General features: G+C 46.3%; 2 protein-coding genes across 2 annotated transcripts; one reads left to right on the top strand and one right to left on the bottom strand.

The window, feature by feature from the left end:
• Positions 1–3769: 3769 nt before the first annotated feature.
• On the bottom strand, positions 3770–6077 carry LOC144485671 (uncharacterized). Its single transcript, XM_078203767.1, has 2 exons — positions 6028–6077; positions 3770–5459 (listed from the first exon to the last, which is right to left on the bottom strand). The coding sequence occupies exon 2, from the start codon at positions 5396–5398 to the stop codon at positions 4052–4054; it is 1347 nt and encodes a 448-aa protein (XP_078059893.1). The 5' UTR covers positions 5399–5459; positions 6028–6077; the 3' UTR covers positions 3770–4051.
• A 208-nt stretch (positions 6078–6285) lies between these two features.
• LOC144485664 (uncharacterized) lies at positions 6286–20582 on the top strand. The gene is made up of 3 exons (XM_078203761.1): positions 6286–6365; positions 7788–9187; positions 19994–20582. Exons 2-3 carry the CDS (start codon positions 7977–7979, stop codon positions 20580–20582), a joined length of 1800 nt encoding a protein of 599 aa, XP_078059887.1. The 5' UTR covers positions 6286–6365; positions 7788–7976.
• Positions 20583–21745: the final 1163 nt, after the last annotated feature.

Below are 21745 nucleotides of genomic sequence, written 5' to 3'. Positions count from 1 at the left end.
TTCCACATTATTGATGTTCCCTGGGAAACACTGCAGCTTGATTATACAGGCCCACTCTCCACACTAAGAGGAGACTGGTAGATCCTGCTAATTACAGCTATGTTTACCTGGTGGATTGAAACTTTTCCTGTTTGTAAAAATGATGCAGACACAATAGCTAAAATCCTGGATGAGGCTTCCTGAAATGGATGGAGAATGACAATAGTTCTCATTTCACAGCAGAAATAGTGTAATCGCTCTCCAAAAGGAAAAATCCAGAAGAATAATTTTGAAAAAAAGTTGATTAATTTCATATTTATCCAGTTGAGTTAGGATGGTTATTACTGTCAGAAACAAAACCTGACTCTCAGAATGAACATTGTTCAGTCCAACTGGGTGGCATGGTGGCACTGTGGCTAGCACTGCTGCCTCACAGCGCCAGGGGCCCGGGTGTGATTCCCGGCTTGGGTCACTGTCTTGTGGAGTCAGCACGTTCTCTCCGTGTCTGCGTGGGTTTCCTCCGGATGTTCTGGTTTCCTCCCACATTCCGAAAGATGTGCTGGTTCGGTGCATTGTCCATGCTAAATTCTCCCAAATTCAGTGTACCTGAACAGGCAAATTTAGCAACCATACCTTCAATTCCTTCATCTGAGTCATTGATATAAATGGTAAAAAGGTTGAGGTCCCAGCATTGATCCCTGTGGCACACCACTCATCACATCCAGTCAACTAGAAAAAGACCCATTTATGCCAATCCTGTTTCCTATTAACTCGCCAATCTTCTTTCCGTGCCAATATGTTACCATTCCCCCCGCCCCACTAGGAGTTTTCATTTTCCACAATAACCTTATAAATGCATTCTGGAAATCTCAGTACATTCACCTTTCTGCACCTTTGGTTCCCCTTTATCCACAGCACATGTGACTCATTCAAAGAACTGAAAAAATAGGTTGAATATGATTTCCCTTTCTCAAAACCATGTTGACTCTCCTTCATAGCCTGGATTTTTCTCACTGCCATGCTGTAACATATTTAATAATAGCTTCTAACATTTTTCCTATGGCATGTTAAGTTAACTGTCCTGTAGTTTCCTGCTTTTGGTCTCTCTCCTTCTTTGAATAAAGGAGTTACATTTGCTACTTTCTAATCTAATGGAACTTTCACCAAAACCAGAGAATTTTGGAAAATTAAAAACAATGCATCAACTATCTCACCCCAGTCGTTTCTACCCCTCTTCAGCTAAAGAACAGCCATATGGCCTCAAAATTTCAACTCTGTTTCTCCCTCCACAGGTGCTGCCAGACCTGCTGAGTCTTTCCAGCATTTTCTGTTTTTATTTCAGATTTTCAGTATCCGCAATACTTTGCTTTTATCTGACGAGCTGCTTCTTTTCAGAGCCGAGAATGAAGTCCATCAGGGTCCGGGATTTGTCAGCCGACAGCTCCAACTATTTGCTCAGTACCACTTCATAAGTGACAGCAGTTTTCCTGAGTTCCTCTCTCCCTTCCACACCCCGATAAGATATTACTTCTATCCTCGATACTATCGGGTACAGTACTAAACTATAGTGAAGACTGATACAAAGTACCTGTTGAATTCATCTGTCACCTCCTCACTTTCCATTATTAATTCCCCGGAATCACTTTCTCTTGGACCAACATTCACTTGGATAACTCTTTTTTTATTCAAATATCCAGAGAAATGTTTACAGAACAAAGAGAATTACAGCACAGGAACAGGCCCTTCTGCCCTCCATGGCCCTGCACCGACCATGCTGCCTCACTGAACTAAAACCCCTACACTTCCAGGGACCATATCCCTCTATTTCCATCCGATTCATGTAAAACTCAAGATGCCCCTTAAAAGTCACTATCGTATCCGCTTCCACTCCCTCCCCCGGCAACGAGTTCCAGGCACCCACTACTCTCTGCGTAAAAAATCTGCCTCGTACATCTCCTTTAAACCTTGCCCCTCGCAGCTTAAACCTGTGCCCCCTGGTCATTGACTCTTCCACCCGGGAAAAAGCTTCTGACTATCCACTCTGTCCATGACCCTCATAATCTTGTAGACTTCTATCAGGTCGCCCCTCAACCTCCGTCGCTCCAGTGAGAACAAACCAAGGTTCTCCAACCTTTCCTCATAGATAATGCCCTCCATACCAGGCAACATCCTGGTAAATCTTTTCTGTACCCTCTCCAAAGCCTCCATATCCTTCTGGTAGTGTGGCGAACAGAATTGAACACTATATTCCAAGTGCAGCCTAACTAAGGTTCTATAAAGCTGCAACATAATTTGCCAATTTTTAAACTCAATACCCCGGCCGATGAAGGTAAACATGCTGTATGCCTTCTTGACTACCTTCTCCACCTGCATTGCCACTTTCAGTGACCTGTGTACCTGTACACCCAGATCCCTTTGCCTATCAATACTCTTAAAGGTTCTGCCATTTACTGTATATTTCCTATGTATATTAGACCTTCCAAAATGCATTACCTCACATTTGTCTGGATTAAACTCCATCTGCCATTTCTCCACCCAAGTCTCCAACTGATCTATATCCTGCTGTATCCTCTGATGGTCCTCATTGCTATCCGCAAATCCACCAACCTTTGTGTCGTTCGCAAACTTACCAATCAATCCAGTTACATTTTCCTCCAAATCATTTACATATATTAGAAACAGCAAAGGTCCCAGCACTGATCCCTGAGGAACGCCACTTGTCACAGCCCTCCATTCAGAAATGCACCCTTCCACTGCTACCCTCTGTCTTCTTTGACCACGCCAGTTTTGTACCCACCTTGCCAGCTCACCTCTGATCCCATGCGACTTCACCTTCTGCACCAGTCTGCCATGAGGGACCTTGTCAAAGGCCTGACTGAAGTCCATGTAGACAACATCCACTGCCCTACCCTCATCAATCATCTTCGTCACTTCCCCGAAATACTCGATCAAGTTCGTGAGACATGACCTCCCCTTCACAAAACCATGTTGCCTCTCACTAATACGTCCACTTATTTCCAAGTGGGAATAAATCCTGTCTCGAAGAATCCTCTCCAATAATTTCCCTATCACTGATGTAAGGCTCACCGGCCTGTAATTACCCGGATTATTCTTGCTACCCTTCTTAAACAAAGGAACAACATTGGCTTTTCTCCAATCCTCTGGGACCTCCCCGGTAGCCAATGAGGATACAAAGATTTCTAATTTACTATCCATCTTTATATTTCTAGCTGCCTTTCTCTCGTACTCCAATTCTTCTCCTTATTTAATCTTTTTATCATTCTTTGCTGTTTATATTCTGTCTAGTTTTCTGACCTGCCACCCATCTTTGTGCAATTGTTTACTTTTTTCTTTAAGTTTTATACTATCTTTAACTTTTTTAGTGAACCACGGATGGTGGATCCTCCCCTTGGAATTTTTCTTCTTCACTGGAATGTATCTGTTCTGGGTTTTCTGAAATAACCCTTTCAAATCTGCCACTGCACCTCTATTGACCTGTTCCTTAACCTCATTTGCCAGTTCACTTACATTGAACATAGTTCGGTCCTCGATGTGATTAACAGGAAAGTCCAATCACTGTGGTTAGTTGTAAACTCGCTGGTGACTCAGCAGTGTGGATGACCGAGTGAATCTCTTCCAAAACTCAGGGCAGTTAAATGGTTTCTCCCCAATGTGATCAGCTCAGAAGACTGAGTGAATCCCTTCCCACACTCAGAGTGGGTGAATGGCCTTCCCCCAGTGTGAGTGCGCCACTGAGTTTCCAGCTCTGACGGGTAACTGAATCTCTCCTCACAGTCTCACATTTCCATGGTCTCTCGCTAATGTGACTGTGGTTGTAAACGGTGCTGTTTCCTTCCAGGTTCAAAAATCTCTGCTTTTCATGTTACGATAAATTGTGTGGCTCCATCCAATCCTGATCTGATGTTTTGTGTGAGTTTCCTGACCCCAAATCCTTCATTCTCAGACCAACAATATTAACACCTACAGCAGGGCTGGAGTCACTTTTCAATTCAGCAGAAACAGACCCAAATGAACATGGTTCAGTCTGAATATGATTCACAGCAAAATTCAATCACAATAGTTCCTTGTGAATTCGCTGGTGTTTCAGCAGATTTGATGACTGACTGAATCCCTTCCCACACACAGAGCAAGTGAACGGCTTCTCCCCAGTGTGAACTCGTTGGTGACCCTGCAACGTGTGTGAGTGAGCAAAGTCCTTCCCACATTGGGAACAAGTGAACATCCTCTCCCCAGTGTGAATCCGTTGGTGTATTGCTAGGTTGGATGATTGACTGAATCCCTTCCCACACTGGGAACAGATGAATGGTCTCTCCCCAGTGTGAACTCGCTGATGTGTCCACAGATTGCCTGAGTGTGCAAATCCCTTCCCACACTGGGAGCAGCTGAAAGGCTTCTCCCCAGTGTGAGTTCGCTGGTGTGCCAGCAGGTGAGATGAGTCAGTGAATCGCTTCCCACACTGGGAGCAAGTTAACGGCCTCTCCCCAGTGTGAACTCGCAGGTGTATCAGGAGGTTGGATGAGCGAGCAAATCCCTTCCCACACTGGGAGCAAGTGAATGGCTTTTCCCCAGTGTGAACTCGCTGGTGTAATGATAGGTTAGATGACTGACTGAATGCCTTCCCACAAACAGAACAGCTGAATGGTCTCTCCCCAGTGTGGGTCCTCTGGTGTATGTGTAAGCTGGATGACTGAGTGAATCCCTTCCCACACTGGGAGCAGATGAACGGCCTCTCCCCAGTGTGAATTCGCTGGTGTGTCAGCAGGTTGGCTGAGAGCGCGAATCTCTTCCCACATTGAGAACAGCTGAATGGCCTCTCCCCATTGTGAACGTGCTGGTGTTTTGTTAGCATGGATGATGCTTTGAAGCCCTTCCCACACACAGCGCAAGTGAATGGTCTGTCCTCACTGTGAATTCGCTGGTGTTTTGCTAGGTTTGATGATTGATTGAATCCCTTCCCACACACAGAGCAGGTGAATGGTTTCTCCCCCGTGTGAGTTCGCTTGTGCAATGCTAGGCTGAATGACCGATTGAATGCCTTCCCACACAGAGAGCAGGTGAATGGCCTCTCCTCAGTGTGAGTCCTCTGGTGTATATGTAAACTGGATGACTGAGTGAATCCTTTCCCACAGTGGGAGCAGGTGAATGGCCTCTCCCCTGTGTGACTACGTTGATGAATTTCCAGCAAGGATGGGGATTTGAATCCCTTCTCACAGTCCCCACATTTCCACAGTTTCTCTCTGTTGTGACTGCAATTATGTTCCGAAAGGTCAGATGATTGGCTGAAGTCTTGTCCACACACAGAACATGTGTACAGTTTCTCTCCACTGTGAATAGTGCTATTTTCTTCCATGTTCAAAATGCAATGATATTCAGGGTACAATAAATTGGCCGACTCCATAAGGTGCTGATACCAGGCTTGGTTTCAGTTTCCAAACTGCAAATCCTCCTCTTCTAATACCCTGTGAAATTGAATTAAAACAGAAAAAGGGAGTGAGAGAGAACCCACAAAAACACAAAGGCAGGTTGTGAAATTGAGCTGAATGAACCTGGTAATTTGTGGGGACAGCACTAGGAAAAAGTGACCATGAAAACTGCTGGATTGTCAAAACACCCAATTGATTTCCTAATGTCCTTCAGGGAAGGGAACCTGCCATCCAGTCTGGGCACTATGGGAAAAGACAGAGAGAAATAGGAGAGATCGGGAATGAAGGAGAGGGATTTTATACATCTACAACTCAATGAGAACATTGATAGAATCTCCCAAACCCTCAACTTCCACCACCTCGAAGGACCAAGATAGCAGGTAAATGTGAGCATCATCAACTCCAAGTTCCCCTCCAACTCATATCTTGACTTGTCTGACATCCAGTACTAAAAAACAGAAATTTCTTTCAAAAAATACTGGGAAAACTGAACCCATTGTGTTCAGTCCCCACTACATTTCCGGGGTTTGGATTTGAACAACATGTTTACAAAGCCTCTCCACCCACCCGCCACATTTATCATTCCCCGCGCGCCGCTCTCTACCTCGTATTGATCTCGCTTCCAAATTAAAACCGTCCGTCTGTCCGTCGCCATTACCGGCACTGCGCATGCTTCAGGTCCCGCCCTTTATTCACTCCGATTGGTTGGAGGACCAGCCGCTCCCGCTCGGTCCTCCAGCCACGCCCCCTCTTCCTATTGGCCCGGAGCTGCCGTCAATCAGCCCCCGGGCATTGTGATGTGGAGCATGCGCAGTGTGTGTATGCAGCCAGTGAGTAAGTGCCGGGTGAGCGGGAAGGATGGCGTCGGAGGGAAAGGTTTAGAAATCAGTGGTGTCGGCCACAAAAACCAGAACAGAGGCGGTCGTGTTAAATATCAAGCGGGTGAGTAACGTCTGAGAGCGGAAGGGAGCTGGAGCCGGTGGGTGTGTGCCGATGTTTCAGATAATCCTCGATAGAGGCCGCAATCCCGGAATGAGAAGCAGCCGGTTCCACGGTTGGAAGACCCGGATACCGACCGCCATCTTTGTAGGAGGCAATGTGTAGAAAAGCGCATGCGTAGCGCCATCTTTATCAGTAGCAGTGCAGCAGCGCGCGTGCGCAGTGCTCCCTTCAGCAGGCGGACTGAGTGATGGATTTTGGAAACTCTTTTACAAGGGGATGGTTTACACACAGCAAACTCAAATCAAGAGAATTATTTGTCTCTTCTGAATGGAATTAGCAGTCAGAATGTTTGTTGATCTATCTAATACTGGGAACCATGAACACACAAACTTCTTATTGTTGTGTTCTCTACCTGAAGGCTGGTCTGACCAAAGTGTCAGGATCTCCGCCATGGGTCGGGCAAAGAGGCAGAACCCAAATCCACCCCAGCCAGAATGGGGATTGAACCCCGTGCTGTCGGCACCAATCTCATCCACACCGGCCAGCTAGACCCCACAAGGAACCAGGCTGCAGTGGCAACAGAAACTTTTATATCCGCTACCCGTGGAGCCATGGATAGTGATGGGAGAGGCTCCAAATTGTTTCCATCATATGACTGACCAGGAATCTCTCCCGCTCTTATTGTCTATCATTGGTGTATGTTCGAAGGGCAGCATGGTGGCACAGTGGTTAGCACTGCTGCCTCACAGCGCCAGGGATCCAGGTTCGATTCCTGGCCCGGGTCACTGTCTGTGTGGAGTTTGCACATTCTCAGTGTGTCTGCGTGGGTTTCCTCTGGTTGCTCTGGTTTCCTCCCACAGTCCAAAGATGTGCAAGTTAGGTGCATTGGCCATGCTAAATTGCCCTTTAGTATCAGGGGGATTAGCCTGGGGATAGGGGCAAGGGCGGGATTGTGTTCGGTGCAGACACGATGGGCCGAATGGCCTCTTTCTGCACTGTAGTGATTCTATGAATGATTTACAGTTTGGCCACATTATGAACACACCTTCCTCGGCCATGTACTCTGAGTGGGACTGGAAACCAGAGCTTCTGACTCAGAAGAAGGGTCACTCCCCACTGCACCACATCTTCACAGTGCACAATCCAGACTAATAAATCCAACAGGAAAACAGGAGACATTTCTTTTCACAAACAGTTGTTAAAATGTGGAACTCACTGGAAGTAGTTGAGACAGATAACTTAGATTTTTTCAAAAGGAAACGAGATGAGAATGAGAGAAAAGTGAAGCTGAAAGGCTGAGACGAGGTTAGCAGAATGGGAGGAGACTCGTGTAGAGTAGAAACTCCGTACAGACTAGATTGCCCGAATGGCCTGTTTGTGTATTATATAGTCTATGCAATTCTTTGTGAAATTATTTTGCAGGGTAATGGAACAGGAGGATTTGCAGTCAGGAAAAACAAACCAAACTTTGTGTCACAATTGGAAAGTCAATTCATCAGGATGTGAAGATTTGTACATCTGAAGGGATTTAATTGACTGTCTCAGCAGGAAGCTGGTGAGAGTCTGTAAACCTGCTCTTCCTGTGGGGAGGGATTGATACAGTTGGTAAACATGCTGACACGACAGCGAACTCGCCATAGTGAGAGTCCGTTCACCTGCTCCGTGTGTGGGAAGAAGTTCATGTGTTCGTCCAACCTGCTGGCTCACCAACTCGATCACATTGATGAGGACCCTCTTCAAAGCTCTGACTCTGGGGACAGCGTTGAGACGCCTGAGGAACAGGCCCAACACCAGCTCCTTCACACTGACGAGAGACCGTTCAGCTGCTCCCACTGCGGGAAGAGGTTCAGCCAGTCCTCCCGCCTTGCAGAGCACCAGCTCCTTCACACACACGAGAGACCGTTCAGCTGCTCTCACTGTGGGGAGTCATTCAGCGACTCAGTGCATCTCACTGAGCACCAACAAGTTCACACCAAGGACAGGCCATTCAGCTGCTCCCAGTGTGGGAAGAGATTCACTCAGTCCTCCCACTGCACTGAGCACCAGCTCATTCATTCTGATGAGAGAAGTTTTAAATGCTCAGAGTGTGAGAAGACCCTTAAAACAAACAATAGTCTCCTGAGACACCAATGCACTCACACTGGGGAGAGGCCGTTCCCGTGCTCTGTGTGTGGGAGGAGATTCAATCATTCATTCCATCTTCTGAGGCACAAACTTGTTCACACGGGGGAGAAACCATTCACCTGCTCCGAGTGTGGGAATGGATACACTCGCTCATCTGACCTTGTGATTCACCAACGAATTCACACCGGAGAAAGGCCGTTCACCTGCTCCGAGTGTGGGAGGGGATTCACGCGTTCAACGCACCTTGTGATGCACAAGCGGATTCACATTGGGGAGAGGCCATTCTCTTGCTCTGTGTGTGGGAAGAAATTCACTCAGTCATCCGCCCTGCGCGCACACAAGCGACTTCACACCGGGGAGAGGCCGTTCACCTGCTTCGTGTGTGGGAAGAGTTTCCCTCGTTTGTCCCATGTTGTGATACATGAGCGGGTTCACACCGGGGAGAGGCCGTACATTTGTCATGTGTGCGGGAGGGCCTTTACTTGTTTACACCACGTGCAGAAACACCAGCTTGTTCACACCGGGGAGAAGGCCTTCATCTGCTCCGTGTGTGGGAAGCGTTTCCCTGAGTCCTCCAGCCTCCAGAGACATGAACGCATCCACACTGGGGAGAAGCCCTTCACCTGCTGTGTGTGTGGGAAGGGATTTGTTCAGTCGTTCGACCTGGTTAAACACCGGCGAGTTCACACCAGGAAGAAGCTGCTCACCTGCTCTGTGTGTGAGAAGAGATTTACTCGGGCATCCCGCCTGCTGAAACACCAGAAACTTCACATCTTACCCACAAAGCTGGACTCTGCTGTTGCTGCTGAGAATCACACCCAGGACTGAACCTTTTCTCCTTTCTAACTCGAGATTATTTCAGCCTCATACCTTCAGTTACTCTCATGGACAAGTCCCCCCAGCTCCCCATACCTTCCAGAGTGTCTCTCCCAGCCTCGAGATCCAGGGAAGGTTTCGGTAACATTCCTGGGATCAATGAACACAAAACACAGTTTGTGAATCACTTTCAGCTCCTAGGCTCAGTGTGTGTCTCACAGGATCTCACTCACCTTCAATATGTGAATAGAATGTCATGTCTGCAAACCGGGTTTAAACTGAATTTGATTTGATTTATTATAGTCACATGTATCAGTATTGTTTCTTGCACGCTATACAGACAAAGCATACCGTACATAGAGTACATAGGGGGAAAGGAATGATTTGATTTATTGTCACATGTATTGGGATACAGTGAAAAGTATTGATTCTTGTGAACTATACAGACAAACATCCTGTTCATAAAGTACAAAGGGGAGAAGGAAAGGAGAAGATGTCCAATATAATATTACAGTCATAGCTAGGGTGTGGAGAAAGATCAGCTTAATATGTGATAGGACCATTCAGAAGTCTGATGGCAGCAGGGAAAAAGCTGTTCTTGACTCGGTTGGTACGTGACCTCAGACTTTTGTATCTTTTTCCTGATGGAAGAAGCTGGAAGAGAGAATGTTCGGGGTGCGTGGGGTCCTTGATTATGCTGGCTGCTTTTCTGAGGCCATGGGAAGTGTAGACAGAGTCACTGGATGGGAGGCTGGTTTGCGTGATGGACTGGACTACATTCCCAACTCTTTGTGGTTTCTTGCGGTCTTGGTCAGAGCAGGAGCCATACCAAGCTGTCATATAACCAGAAAGAATGCTTTCTATGGTGCATCTGTAAAAGTTGATGAGAGTCGTAGCCTTTTAGATCAGAGCTGAGGAGAAGAGAGTTCTGAATCGACTGCATTATCTCTGTTCTCCAGATCGAATTCCTATTTTAAAAATGTAATGGGATTTTATTCAAGAAACACACTCACAGCCCAAAGACTTAACTGCTGTGTAATTTACGTCAAAGATTCATAAAATTAAAGATACAAACAATGGAAATATGTGACAATCCTGTAATAACAATAAACAAATTGATCAGGTAACAGGAAAGTGGTGGACATGATATTAAAAGAAGGAACATTGAATTAAAGTTACAGACCAATACACCATTCCTATGTTACAGGCTCTGAAATGCATATAAATTTTATCATTTCAGTACTTCGTTGAGCACTGGAACCATGTGAGGAATTACTCTGTCTGTATTATTGCAGTGCAGTTAATAAAGTCAGTAAAAGACAATCTGTTGTTGGGAATTTGATTATCTGGTGTCTGAAACCACAAGATTCAAATATTTAGAGTCAACAAGATGAACAAGGAAACACATCAGGGCCCAAAACTCCAGCTGGATATTCACAGGAGAAAGTCTGTTATTTAACACCTCAAGTGGACAGAAGAAAGATCTCAACTAAAAACCCTCCAATCATTTGTAAACATGTTTCAAATGCTGAGAGATTTCAACAGTGAGTTTCCATCACATTGAAGTCAATGGAAGGTGAGAGATGGTTAAAGGTTCCAGACAGAAATGTAACTTGATGTTTCCATTGCCTTACATTGGTAGATTCAGGAATTCACACTAACATTTTAAATCTCTACTTTTTCCAGACTGGAAACTTAAACCTGCCGTTTCACTCAGTCAGGAACAGATCCCAGCTTTACACCAATCTCTGATTTGACAACATGTTTCCAGCAATCACCGTTGTTCTTCTTGACTCTAAACACAGTTGTAAAGGAGCTTTTGTTCCATGTCTCGGAGCTCTGAAACATGGAAGAGAGCGGCTGGGACACATTTCTTACACACCTCAGGATTCACCCACACGTCCAATCCTAACTGCAGCATTCGCCAAATCCAACTCCTGCACTCATTTGTGAACTCACTGGTGTCTCAGTAGGTTGGATGATGGAGTGAGTCCCTTTCCCACACACAGAGCAGGCGAATGCACCCTCCTCAGTGTGAACTTGCTCATACGCCAGCAGCTCAGATGAGTCAGCAAATTCCTTCCCTCACCTGGAGCATCTGAACAGCCTCTCCCCGAATGAACTTGCTGGTGTGCCGCCAGACTGGATAACTGAGTAAATCCATCTCCACAAATGGAGAAGGTGAAAGTTCTCTCCTCAGTGTGACTGTGTTGATCATTTCCCAGTTGAAACGGGTAAATGAATCACATCACTCAATCCCCATATGTCCATGCTTTCTCCATGGTGCTGGTGTCCTTGTGTCTCTTCAGGTTGGATGATCAGTCAAAGCTTCATCCACACACACAACACGCATACAGTCTCTCCTCGCTGTGAATGCTGTGATGTATTTTCAGGATGTGTAACCGGTTAAAGCTCTTTCCACACTCAGTTCACTGGAACACTCTCACTCGGGTGTGTCTGTGTCTCGGTGCTTTTCCAGTCACACTGATATTTGAAATAGGGCGGCACGGTAGCACAGTGGTTAACACTGCTGCTTCACAGCTCCAGGGACCTGGGTTCGATTCCCAGCTTGGGTCACTGTCTGTGTGGAGTTTGCACATTCTCCTCGTGTCTGTGTGGGTTTCCTCCGAGTGCTCCAGTTTCCTCCCACAGTCCAAAGATGTGCTGGTTAGGTTGATTGGCCATGCTAAAAATTGCCCCTTAGAGTCCTGAGATGCGTAGGTTAGAGGGATTAGCGGGTAAATATGTGGGGGTAGGGCCTGGGTGGGATTGTGGTCGGTGCAGAGTCGATGGGCCGAATGGCCTCCTTCTGCACTGTAGGGTTTCTATGAAATCTTTTCCCACAGACAGAACAAACAAACATTTCTCCTTCCACATTGAAAGGTTAATGATATTCAGGTCCTGATGAATCGCGTGATTCTGTTCGATCTCAATGTGATGTTTGGCTATAAGTTCCCAACCTGTAAATCATCCCCTGCTAATACCCTGGGAATAGTGCTCACAAGAATCATCAATAACCAGCCTCTTGTGCTGTTTGGGTTTCTGTTTCTCTTCCTGTACAATGTAACCCTGCCCTCATGTTCTACAGACATCCATTTCCCAAACACTGATCTGCTCGAGGGGGTTCCACCAACCCAAATGTCTGCCTCTGTACCAGGGTTACATTCACGGCTGGGTGGCCTTGGAAAGGGAGCACGTGGTGTCCACTGCCACTTCAGGCCTTCCATGACTGGTGGGTTCTTGTGGGGTCTGGGCTGCATCATCAATCCCGGCCCCCCAGTAATGACATTTTAGTCTCATTAGTTACCTTTCACCCTCATTCTGTTTCATGTCAAAGAATCATAGAATCCGTACAGTGCAGGAGGCCATCGGCCCATCGAGCTGCACCGACCACAATCCCACCCAAGCCCTATTCCCGTAACCCCACATATTTACTCTCCTAATCCCCCTGACACTAGGGTCAATTTAGCATGGCCAGTCAACCGATTCTGCACATCTTTGGACTGTGGGAGGAAACCAGAGCACGCGGAGGAAACCCACACAGACACGGGGAGAACATGCAAACTCCACACAGACAGTGACCCAAGGCCAGAACTGAACCCAGGTCCCTGGCGCTGTGAGGCAGCAGTGCTAACCACTGTGCTGCCCATTTACTTTTGGTTTATATTAAACAACATTTTAATTAATTTTGATACATTTTCTTTGAAGTTCTGTCTTTTTGTTACAATGATGTTTTGAGGAGATTTCACTTGTTAATTAGTTTATTTGTTTTCCTGGTATAAAAAACAGAACACAGATCAGAAACCTCACTGACTTCAACCCAAAGTGGAACCACAGGAAGAGGAGACTCCACAAACATCCCTATTCTCAATGATGGGTCCAGCACATCAAGACTGGGTTTTGTGTTTACTGAGGCCGAGTGTGTTATCACTACCTTCACTGATTCCCCAGGTGAGGAGAGATGCTCTGGAGGGTCTGGGTCCAAGAGAATAGCTGAAGGTCCGCAACTGAAATGATCCAGACAGTGAGAAAGGAGAAAAGAAATACTCACAAATGGAGCAGTCAGTAACAGGATATCGAATAATCTCCTTTTATCCTGGAGAAATGAAGGACCCGACTGTGTGTCTGAAATAATATTAGTTCATTTGACACACATCGGATACTAAACTGCAGCAAGTTATGGAGATTATTAACATCAGCATGAAGAAACTCCAGCTCTCAGGCTGAACATGTTTCAGGCTTGGATGTGATTAATCTGGAATTAAAAGTCAACTGATGACCACGAAACCATTGACAATTGTCGGAAAAACCCATCTGGATCACTAATGTCCTTTAGGGAAGGAAATCTGCCGCCCTTACCTGGTCTGGCCTACATGTGATTCCAGAGCCACAGCAATGTGGTTGACTCTGAGATGGCCTCTGCAATGGAGGGTAATTAGGGATGGGCGATAAATGCTCGGCTCAGTCAGCGACCCTCATGTCCTGTAAAATGAATTTTTAAAGATAACAGCAGAATCCAAATCCTTCTGTCATTTGTGAACTTTCTGGTGTCTCAAAAGGTGGGATGAGTGGATGAATGTCTTCCCACAGTCAGAGCAAAGGAATGGCCTCTCCCCAGTGTGAACTCGCTGGTGTGTCAGAAGATTGGCTGAATGAATGAATCCTTTTCCACACGTGGAGCAGGTGAACGACCTCTTCCCAGTGTGAACTCGCTGGTGTTTCTGGAGGCTGGATGACAGAGTGAATCCTGTCCCACACACTGTACATCTGAATGGCCTCTCCCCATTGTGAACTCGCTGGTGTGTCAGCAGGTCAGTTGTGGTTCTGTAAGTCTTCTCACACTCAGAGCATTTGAAAAGTCTTTTATCCGTGTGAACCAGTTGGTGTTTAGCGAGGTGGGATGATCGTGCAAATGCTCTCTCACACACAGCGCAGGTGAATGGCCTCTCCCCAGTGTGAACTCGCTGGTGTATCAGCAATTCACTTGTGGTTTTATAACTCTTCTCACATTCAGTACATTTGAAAGGTCTGTTGTTAGTGTGAACCAGATGATGTGTAATGAGGTAGGATAATCGCGTGAATCCCTTCCCACACACAGAGCAGGTGAACGGCCTCTCCCCAGTGTGAGTGCGTTCATGTTCAATGAGGTTCTGTGATCGTATGAACCCCCTCCCACAGTGAGAGCAACTGAACTGTCTCTCAGTGTGAACAACCTGGTGCGTGACCAGGTCCTCCGAGCTTTTAAAGTTGCTTTCACAGTCCGAGCGGTTTAACAGCCTCTCATCAAGGTGAACTTGCTGATGTGAAAGCAGGTGGGATGACTGAATGAATCCCTTCCCACACATGGAGCAGGTGAATGGTCTCTCCCCAGTGTGACTGCGTTGATGATTTTTAAGCTGGGACGGGTAACTGAACCCCTTACCACAATCCGCACATTTCCACTGTTTCTGCATGGTGCTGGTGTCCTTGTGTATCTCCAGGTTGGATGATCAGTTAAAGCCTCATCCACACACAGAACACGTGATGATTTCTCCTGGCTGTGAATGTTGTGATGTTTTTTTCAGGCTGTGTAACTGGTTAAAGCTCTTTCCACACTCAGTGCACTGGAACACTCTCACTCGGGTGTGTGTGTGTCTCGGTGCTTTTCCAGTCACACTGATGTTTGCAAAACAAACAAACATTTCTGCTTCCCCATTCAAAGGTCGATGATAATCAGGTTCTGATGAATGGAACAATTTTGTTGTATTTTTGTGTGATGTTGTGTTTGAGTTTCACATTTGCAAAACTTCCTCTTCTAATACCCTGTAAAAGGAGTTTACAAAAATCATCATTGTAACATGACAGAAATTCAGAACAGATATTTAATTTTCTGTTGAATATTCTTTTCCCTTGTTTATTTCCCCAAATATGTGGTCCAAACAAACTAAAAGAAGAAAAAGATCAGCAACAAAGTACCAACAAGAAGAAAGGTTAGCTTCCTGACTAAACCAGAATGTTGTTTCCAATGTCTTGAAGTTACTTTGTATCCTGCGATGCTCATCAGTTGTGGAAGGTAGCAAGTGCATCAGTGGACACCACATGTTCCCTCTCCAGGAGAGACTGCAAGGATATTCAACATCCACCCAATTGCTATGGACACTGCTCATTCAGCTTCAACAAATTGTTGTTTGAATCTGGCCCAAGAGCAGGTCCAGGAGAAGATACTCTGATCTTGGTTAAGCTACATTTGGAGTATTGCATGCATTCCTGGCCACCATACTACCAGAAGGACCTGGAAGCTCTGGAGAGAGTGCAAAGAAGGTTCACCACGATGTTGCCTGGTCTCGAGGATGTTGGCGAGGAGAGGTTGAATAGGATTTTTCGCTGGAAAGACAGAGGCTGACGGGAGACCTGATAGAGGTCTACAAAATTATGAGAGGCATTGACAGGGTGGATAGTCAGAGGTTTTTTTCTTAGGGTGGAATTATCAATTACAAGGTTCAAGATGAGAAGGGGAATGTTTAAGGGACATGTGCAGTGGAAGTTTTTCACACAGAGTGGTAGGTGCCTGGAACATGCTGCCAAATAGGTGGTGGAAGCAGGCAGATTAGCAAAATTTAACAGGAATCTGGATGGGTACTTGAATAGGGAGGAATTAGAAATTATCGCTCGACTATTAATCCAGAAACTCAGCTAATGTTCTGGGGACCCGCGTTCAAATCCTGCCACGGCAGGTGGTGGAATTTGAATTCAACAAAAAATATCTGGAATTAAGAATCTACTGATGACCATGAAACCATTGTCGACTGTCGGAAAAATCCATCTGGTTCACTGATGTCTTTTAGGGAAGGAAATCTGCCGTCCTTTTCTGGTCAGGCCTACATGTGACTCCAGAGCCACAGCAATGTGGTTGACTCTCAACTGCCCTCTGAACAATGGCAACTAGGGATGGGCAATAAATGCTGGCCAGCCAGTGACAGCCATGTCCCACAAATTAATTTTAAAAAATCCCACCCAGGGCCAATTCCCGCAACCGCACACATTTACTTTACTAATTCTCCTGACACTCTACTGTGAATCTACTGTGAATCTACTGATGACCATGAAACCATTGTCGACTGTCGGAAAAATCCATCTGGTTCACTGATGTCTTTTAGGGAAGGAAATCTGCCGTCCTTTTCTGGTCAGGCCTACATGTGACTCCAGAGCCACAGCAATGTGGTTGACTCTCAACTGCCCTCTGTTTTGTTTTGGGGCCACTGCTGTTTGTAATATTTATTAATGATCTGGATGAGGGTATAGTTGGGTGGATTAGCAAATTTGCTGATGACACCAAAGTCGGTGGTGTGGTAGACAGTGAGGAAGGGTGTCGTAGTTTGCAGGAAGACTTAGACAGGTTGCAAAGTTGGGCCGAGAGGTGGCGGATGGAGTTTAATGCGGAGAAGTGTGAGGTAATTCACTTTGGTAGGAATAACAGATGTGTTGAGTATAGGGCTAACGGGAGGACTTTGAATAGTGTGGAGGAGCAGAGGGATCTAGGTGTATGTGTGCATAGATCCCTGAAAGTTGGGAATCAAGTAGATAAGGTTGTTAAGAAGGCATATGGTGTCTTGGCGTTTATTGGTAGGGGGATTGAATTTAGGAGTCGTAGCGTTATGTTGCAACTGTACACAACTCTGGTGCGGCCGCACTTGGAGTACTGTGTGCAGTTCTGGTCCCCACATTACAGGAAGGATGTGGAGGCTTTGGAGAGGGTGCAGAGGAGGTTTACCAGGATGTTGCCTGGTATGGAGGGGAGATCCTATGAGGAGAGGCTGAGGGATTTGGGATTGTTTTCGCTGGAAAGGCGGCGGCTAAGAGGGGATCTTATTGAAACATATAAGATGATTAGAGGTTTAGATAGGGTGGATAGTGATAGCCTTTTTCCTCTGATGGAGAAATCCAGCACGAGGGGGCATGGCTTTAAATTGAGGGGGGGTAGTTATAGAACCGATGTCAGGGGTAGGTTCTTTACCCAGAGGGTGGTGAGGGATTGGAATGCCCTGCCAGCATCAGTAGTAAATGCGCCTAGTTTGGGGGCGTTTAAGAGATCCGTAGATAGGTTCATGGACGAAAAGAAATTGGTTTAGGTTGGAGGGTCACAGTTTTTTTTTTAACTGGTCGGTGCAACATCGTGGGCCGAAGGGCCTGTTCTGCGCTGTAATGTTCTATGTTCTATGTTCTATGAACAAGGGCAACTAGGGATGGGCAATAAATGCTGGCCAGCCAGTGACACCCATGTCCCACAAATTAATTTAAAAAAATCCCACCCAGGGCCAATTCCCGCAACCGCACACATTTACTTTACTAATTCTCCTGACACTCGGGTCAATTTATCATGACCAATCAACCTAACCCGCACATCTTTGGACTTTGGGAGGAAACCGGAGCACCCGGAGGAAACCCACACAGACACGGAGAGAATGTGCAAACTCCACACAGAAAGTGACCCAAGGCCAGAATTAAACCTGTGACCCTGGAGCTCCAAGGCAGCAGTGCTAACCACTGTGTCACCATGCTGCCCAGAGGGATACAGACCGAGTAAGGGCAGAAGGTTTTTTGTAAATTAGGGTATCATGATTGGCATGGACTTGGACGACCAAAGGGCCTGTTCCTGTGCTGTACTTTTCTTTGTTCTCCCCAACTTCCCCCCACACAGCCAAAGACTAGGAGATTGGGGCTAAAGTGTTAACAAAGGTTGCGGAGCAGCTCCTTCAGGTAACTATACAGGGCTGCAACATCTCACACTGAATATAGAATCCCTGCAGTGCAGAATGTGCCATTTGACCCATTGAGTATGCACCGACTCTCTCACAGAGCATCTTAGCCAGGTGTTCTTCCTCACCCTATCCTGGTAACCTCACAATTTCCCATCTAACCTGCACATCTTGGGACACTAAGAGGCAATTTAATATGGGCAATCCACATCTTTGGGCTATAATATGATATTAATATAATGTAAACATGGCCCATGGACTCCTTTGGGCTGCAAACATTTGCTGCAGCCTGGGAGTGGGTGAAGCTGTTTAAAATCTGTTAACTCAGTTAAGGTTCCCCGGGCACTAGGACCCAGTTGGGAACAGAGACCCTGAAGCCTCGTCCACTCTGTGACGTCACCTGAATGAAGACGCATGCGCACTCCTCGGCTTTGAATCAAGATGGCGGCCAGTAACCGGGGCCTCGTTTCGGGAAAAAGACCCGGAGCTGCAAACGCGGCACCTTCAGGTTCGTAAAGGGGGTTAGAGCATTCACCCGGTGTTTACAAACTCTCCCCAACCAGAATGGCCTCCGTTACTCACTCCGGGTTTCCGCATCCTTACCGACTGCCTGTTAACCAAAGAAGCGTCTTTGCCTCAGGAGACATCACTCATACTGCGCATGCTCCAACTGGATTATCATTGGACCTGCGCACGACTCTCCTGCAGTGTGGAAAGGGGACTTTCAGCACCGCGGGGAATGCTGGGTATAACGCCCGCCATTGACAATCCCAATTAGTGAATAGTGATTATTTTTGCTGTGTTGTGGAGATTGTGGCGGGTGGGGAAACCGATAAAATTAGGAACAAAATCATAAATTACGCCAAGTGTACAGACCCTTAATTATCAACCAGAAAGAAGGAAAATAGGGATTGCTGAAAGACTGTCCTTTTAAGTATTGAAATTATATTTATAATGAGAAGAAAATCAATCTGTGTAGCTTTAGTGAATATCGATATGCAAAGAGTAAGATGAAAGACTTTTAATCACCTCAAACACTTGGCATAGAACTGTCTGAAACTCAAAACAGGAGCTTCAGGAAATCAATGACAAAATGAGCATTTATAAATATGTAAATATATATATATATATACATATATAAATTTATAAATGAGCATTTACACCGTTGACAGAAGATATTTTTAAATGTAAATTATTTACACTCAATCACTTTTGTATTCACTTGTGGGACACGGGCGTCGCTGGTTGGACAGCATTTATTGCCCATCTCTAGTTGCCCTTGGTGGGCACTTAAGATTCAACCACATTGCTGTGGCTTTGGTATCACATGTTTTAATGACAATGTTACAATCCATAATTATCCATGTGGCAGAATGTATCCCATCAGTGACTGGTTGTCTGTTCTGAATTTCTGAGCTGTCCTGACAGTGATGACATTTGCAAACTTCTTTTACAGGATATTAAAAGGGAAGAACTTGCCATAAGAAATCTCAAACTGACTTCACACCAAGATCTGACAGAGTCACTCGATTTAATAGGATGAGGCAAACCATCGCCCATTTTACCATTCCTGTGACTGGAAAAGCACCGAGACACAGACACCGACACCATGGGGAAACCGTGGAAATGTGAGGATTGTGGAAAGGGATTCAAGTCCCCATCTGAGTTGGAAATTCATCGACGCAGTCACACCGGGGAAAGACCATTCAACTGCTCTCAGTGTGGGAAGAGATTTACTAATGCATCCGACCTGCTTACACACCAGCGAGGTCACAGCGGAGAGAGGCCATTCACCTGCTCTGTGTGTGGGAAGAAATTCAGTATTTCATCCAACCTAGTGAGACATCATCGAGTTCACACAGGGATGAGACCATTCAGCTGCTCAGTGTGTGGGAAAAGATGCAGAGATTCATCCACCCTGCTGGTACACCAGCAAGTTCACACCAAGGAGAGGCAATTCATCTGCTCTGACTGTGGGAAGAGATTCACTCGGTCATCCAGTCTGCAGAGGCACCATCGAGTTCACACTGGGGAGAGACCATTCACCTGCTCAGAGTGTGGAAAAGGATTTAGAGATTCATCTGACCTGCTGGCACATCAGCGAGTTCACACTGGGGAGAGGCCATTCATCTGCTCCGTGTGTGGGAAAGGATTTGGAGATTCCTCCACCCTGCTGACACACCAACGAGTTCACACTGGGGAGAGACCGTTCACCTGCTCCAACTGTGGGAAGGGATTCACTCAGTTAGCCAACCTGCTAAGACACCAACAAATTCACAGCAGGGACAGGGAGAGGCCTTTCACCTGCTCAGAGTGTGAGATGGGATTCTATGAGTTATCTACTCTGCTGACACACCAGTGGGTTCACACTGGGGAGAAGCCATTTACCTGCTCTGTGTGTGGGAAGGGATTCAATCGGTCATCGAACCTTCTCACACACCAGCGAGTTCACACTGGGGAGAGACCATTTACCTGCTCTGTGTGTGGGAAGGGATTCACTCAGTCATCCCACCTGCTGAGACACCAGCGAGTTCACAAGTGATTACTGGGATTGTTATTGCTGCTGTTAATCACATCCAGGACTGAGGCATGTTCATTCTGACAGTTGGTGAAGTGGGAGGGTCAGAGGGTTTCTTGCTACTGGACTGGCCGCTCTCAATTTTCATTCCAGTGGCTGATTCTCTTTGAGCGAGAGCACATTTCCACTGAAATGATCCACAAAAGCTGATGTCAGATAGAAATAGAAACCCTACAGTGCAGAAGGAGGCCATTCGGCCCATCGAGTCTGCACCAACCACAATCCCACCCAGGCCCTACCCCCACATATTTACCCGCTAATCCCTCTAATCTACGCATCTTAGGACTCTAAGGGGCAATTGTTAACCTGGCCAATCAACCGAGCCCGCACATCTTTGGACTGTGGGAGGAAACCGGAGCACCCGGAGGAAACCCACGCAGACACGAGGAGAATGTGCAAACTCCACACAGACAGTGACCCGAGCCGGGAATCGAACCCGGGACCCTGGAGCTGTGAAGCAGCAGTGCTAACCACTGTGCTACCGTGCCGCCACTGTGCCACCGTGAGACTGAGATGAGGAGAAAATTCTTAAGTCAAAGGACAGTGAACTTGTGGAATTCTCTACCACAGAAGGCTGTGGAATCCAAGTCACTGAATATATTCAAGGAAGAGATAGATTTTGTTTTCGATTTTAATGGCTTCAAGCGGTATGGGGAGAATATGGCATTGAGATCGAGGATCAGCCATGATCATATTGAATGGTGGAGCAGACTCAAATGGCCTGCTCTTAGTTTCTTATAGTACAGTAATTTTATCCTGAATAGTTAATAGTCTTTTTCCTACCACTACAGGTGTCTTGTCGCTCATCCGTCCTCGTTCTGAGGATTGGCCGCACTCTGAACAATCTTTCTCCACTGATTTCTCAGCTGCTCTCCCTGCCTGTCCCATCGAGAGGCCGGTCCACATTCCGATATTATCCACCCATCTTGGGCCTTCCTTGCACACATTTTCCAGGTGTTCTGTCTCACATTACCTCTTTTTCCAAACACTCCCTCCCTATTCACAACACATCTTATAGAGACATATAAGATAATGAAGGGGCTCGACAGGGTAGAGGCAGAGAGATTCTTTCCACTTCGAAAGGAAACAAGAACTAGAGGACACAGCCTCAAAATAAAGGGGGGTCA

This window comes from Mustelus asterias, unplaced genomic scaffold, assembly GCF_964213995.1.
Source record: "Mustelus asterias unplaced genomic scaffold, sMusAst1.hap1.1 HAP1_SCAFFOLD_210, whole genome shotgun sequence".
NCBI classification, from domain to species: Eukaryota; Metazoa; Chordata; class Chondrichthyes; order Carcharhiniformes; family Triakidae; genus Mustelus; species Mustelus asterias.
The sequence above is the reverse complement of the archived record's forward strand: the minus strand, read 5'-3'. Positions and strand labels throughout refer to the sequence as shown.

Bases quoted from the DNA above. Each gene is read 5' to 3' on its own strand.
- LOC144485671 (XM_078203767.1), bottom strand. From the start codon at position 5,398: ATGGAGTCGGCCAATTTATTGTACCCTGAATATCATTGCATTTTGAAC.
- LOC144485664 (XM_078203761.1), top strand. From the start codon at position 7,977: ATGCTGACACGACAGCGAACTCGCCATAGTGAGAGTCCGTTCACCTGC. The intron at 9,188-19,993 runs GCTGCTCACCTG...CACCAAGGAGAG, and splicing joins CGAGTTCACACCAGGAAGAA to GCAATTCATCTGCTCTGACT.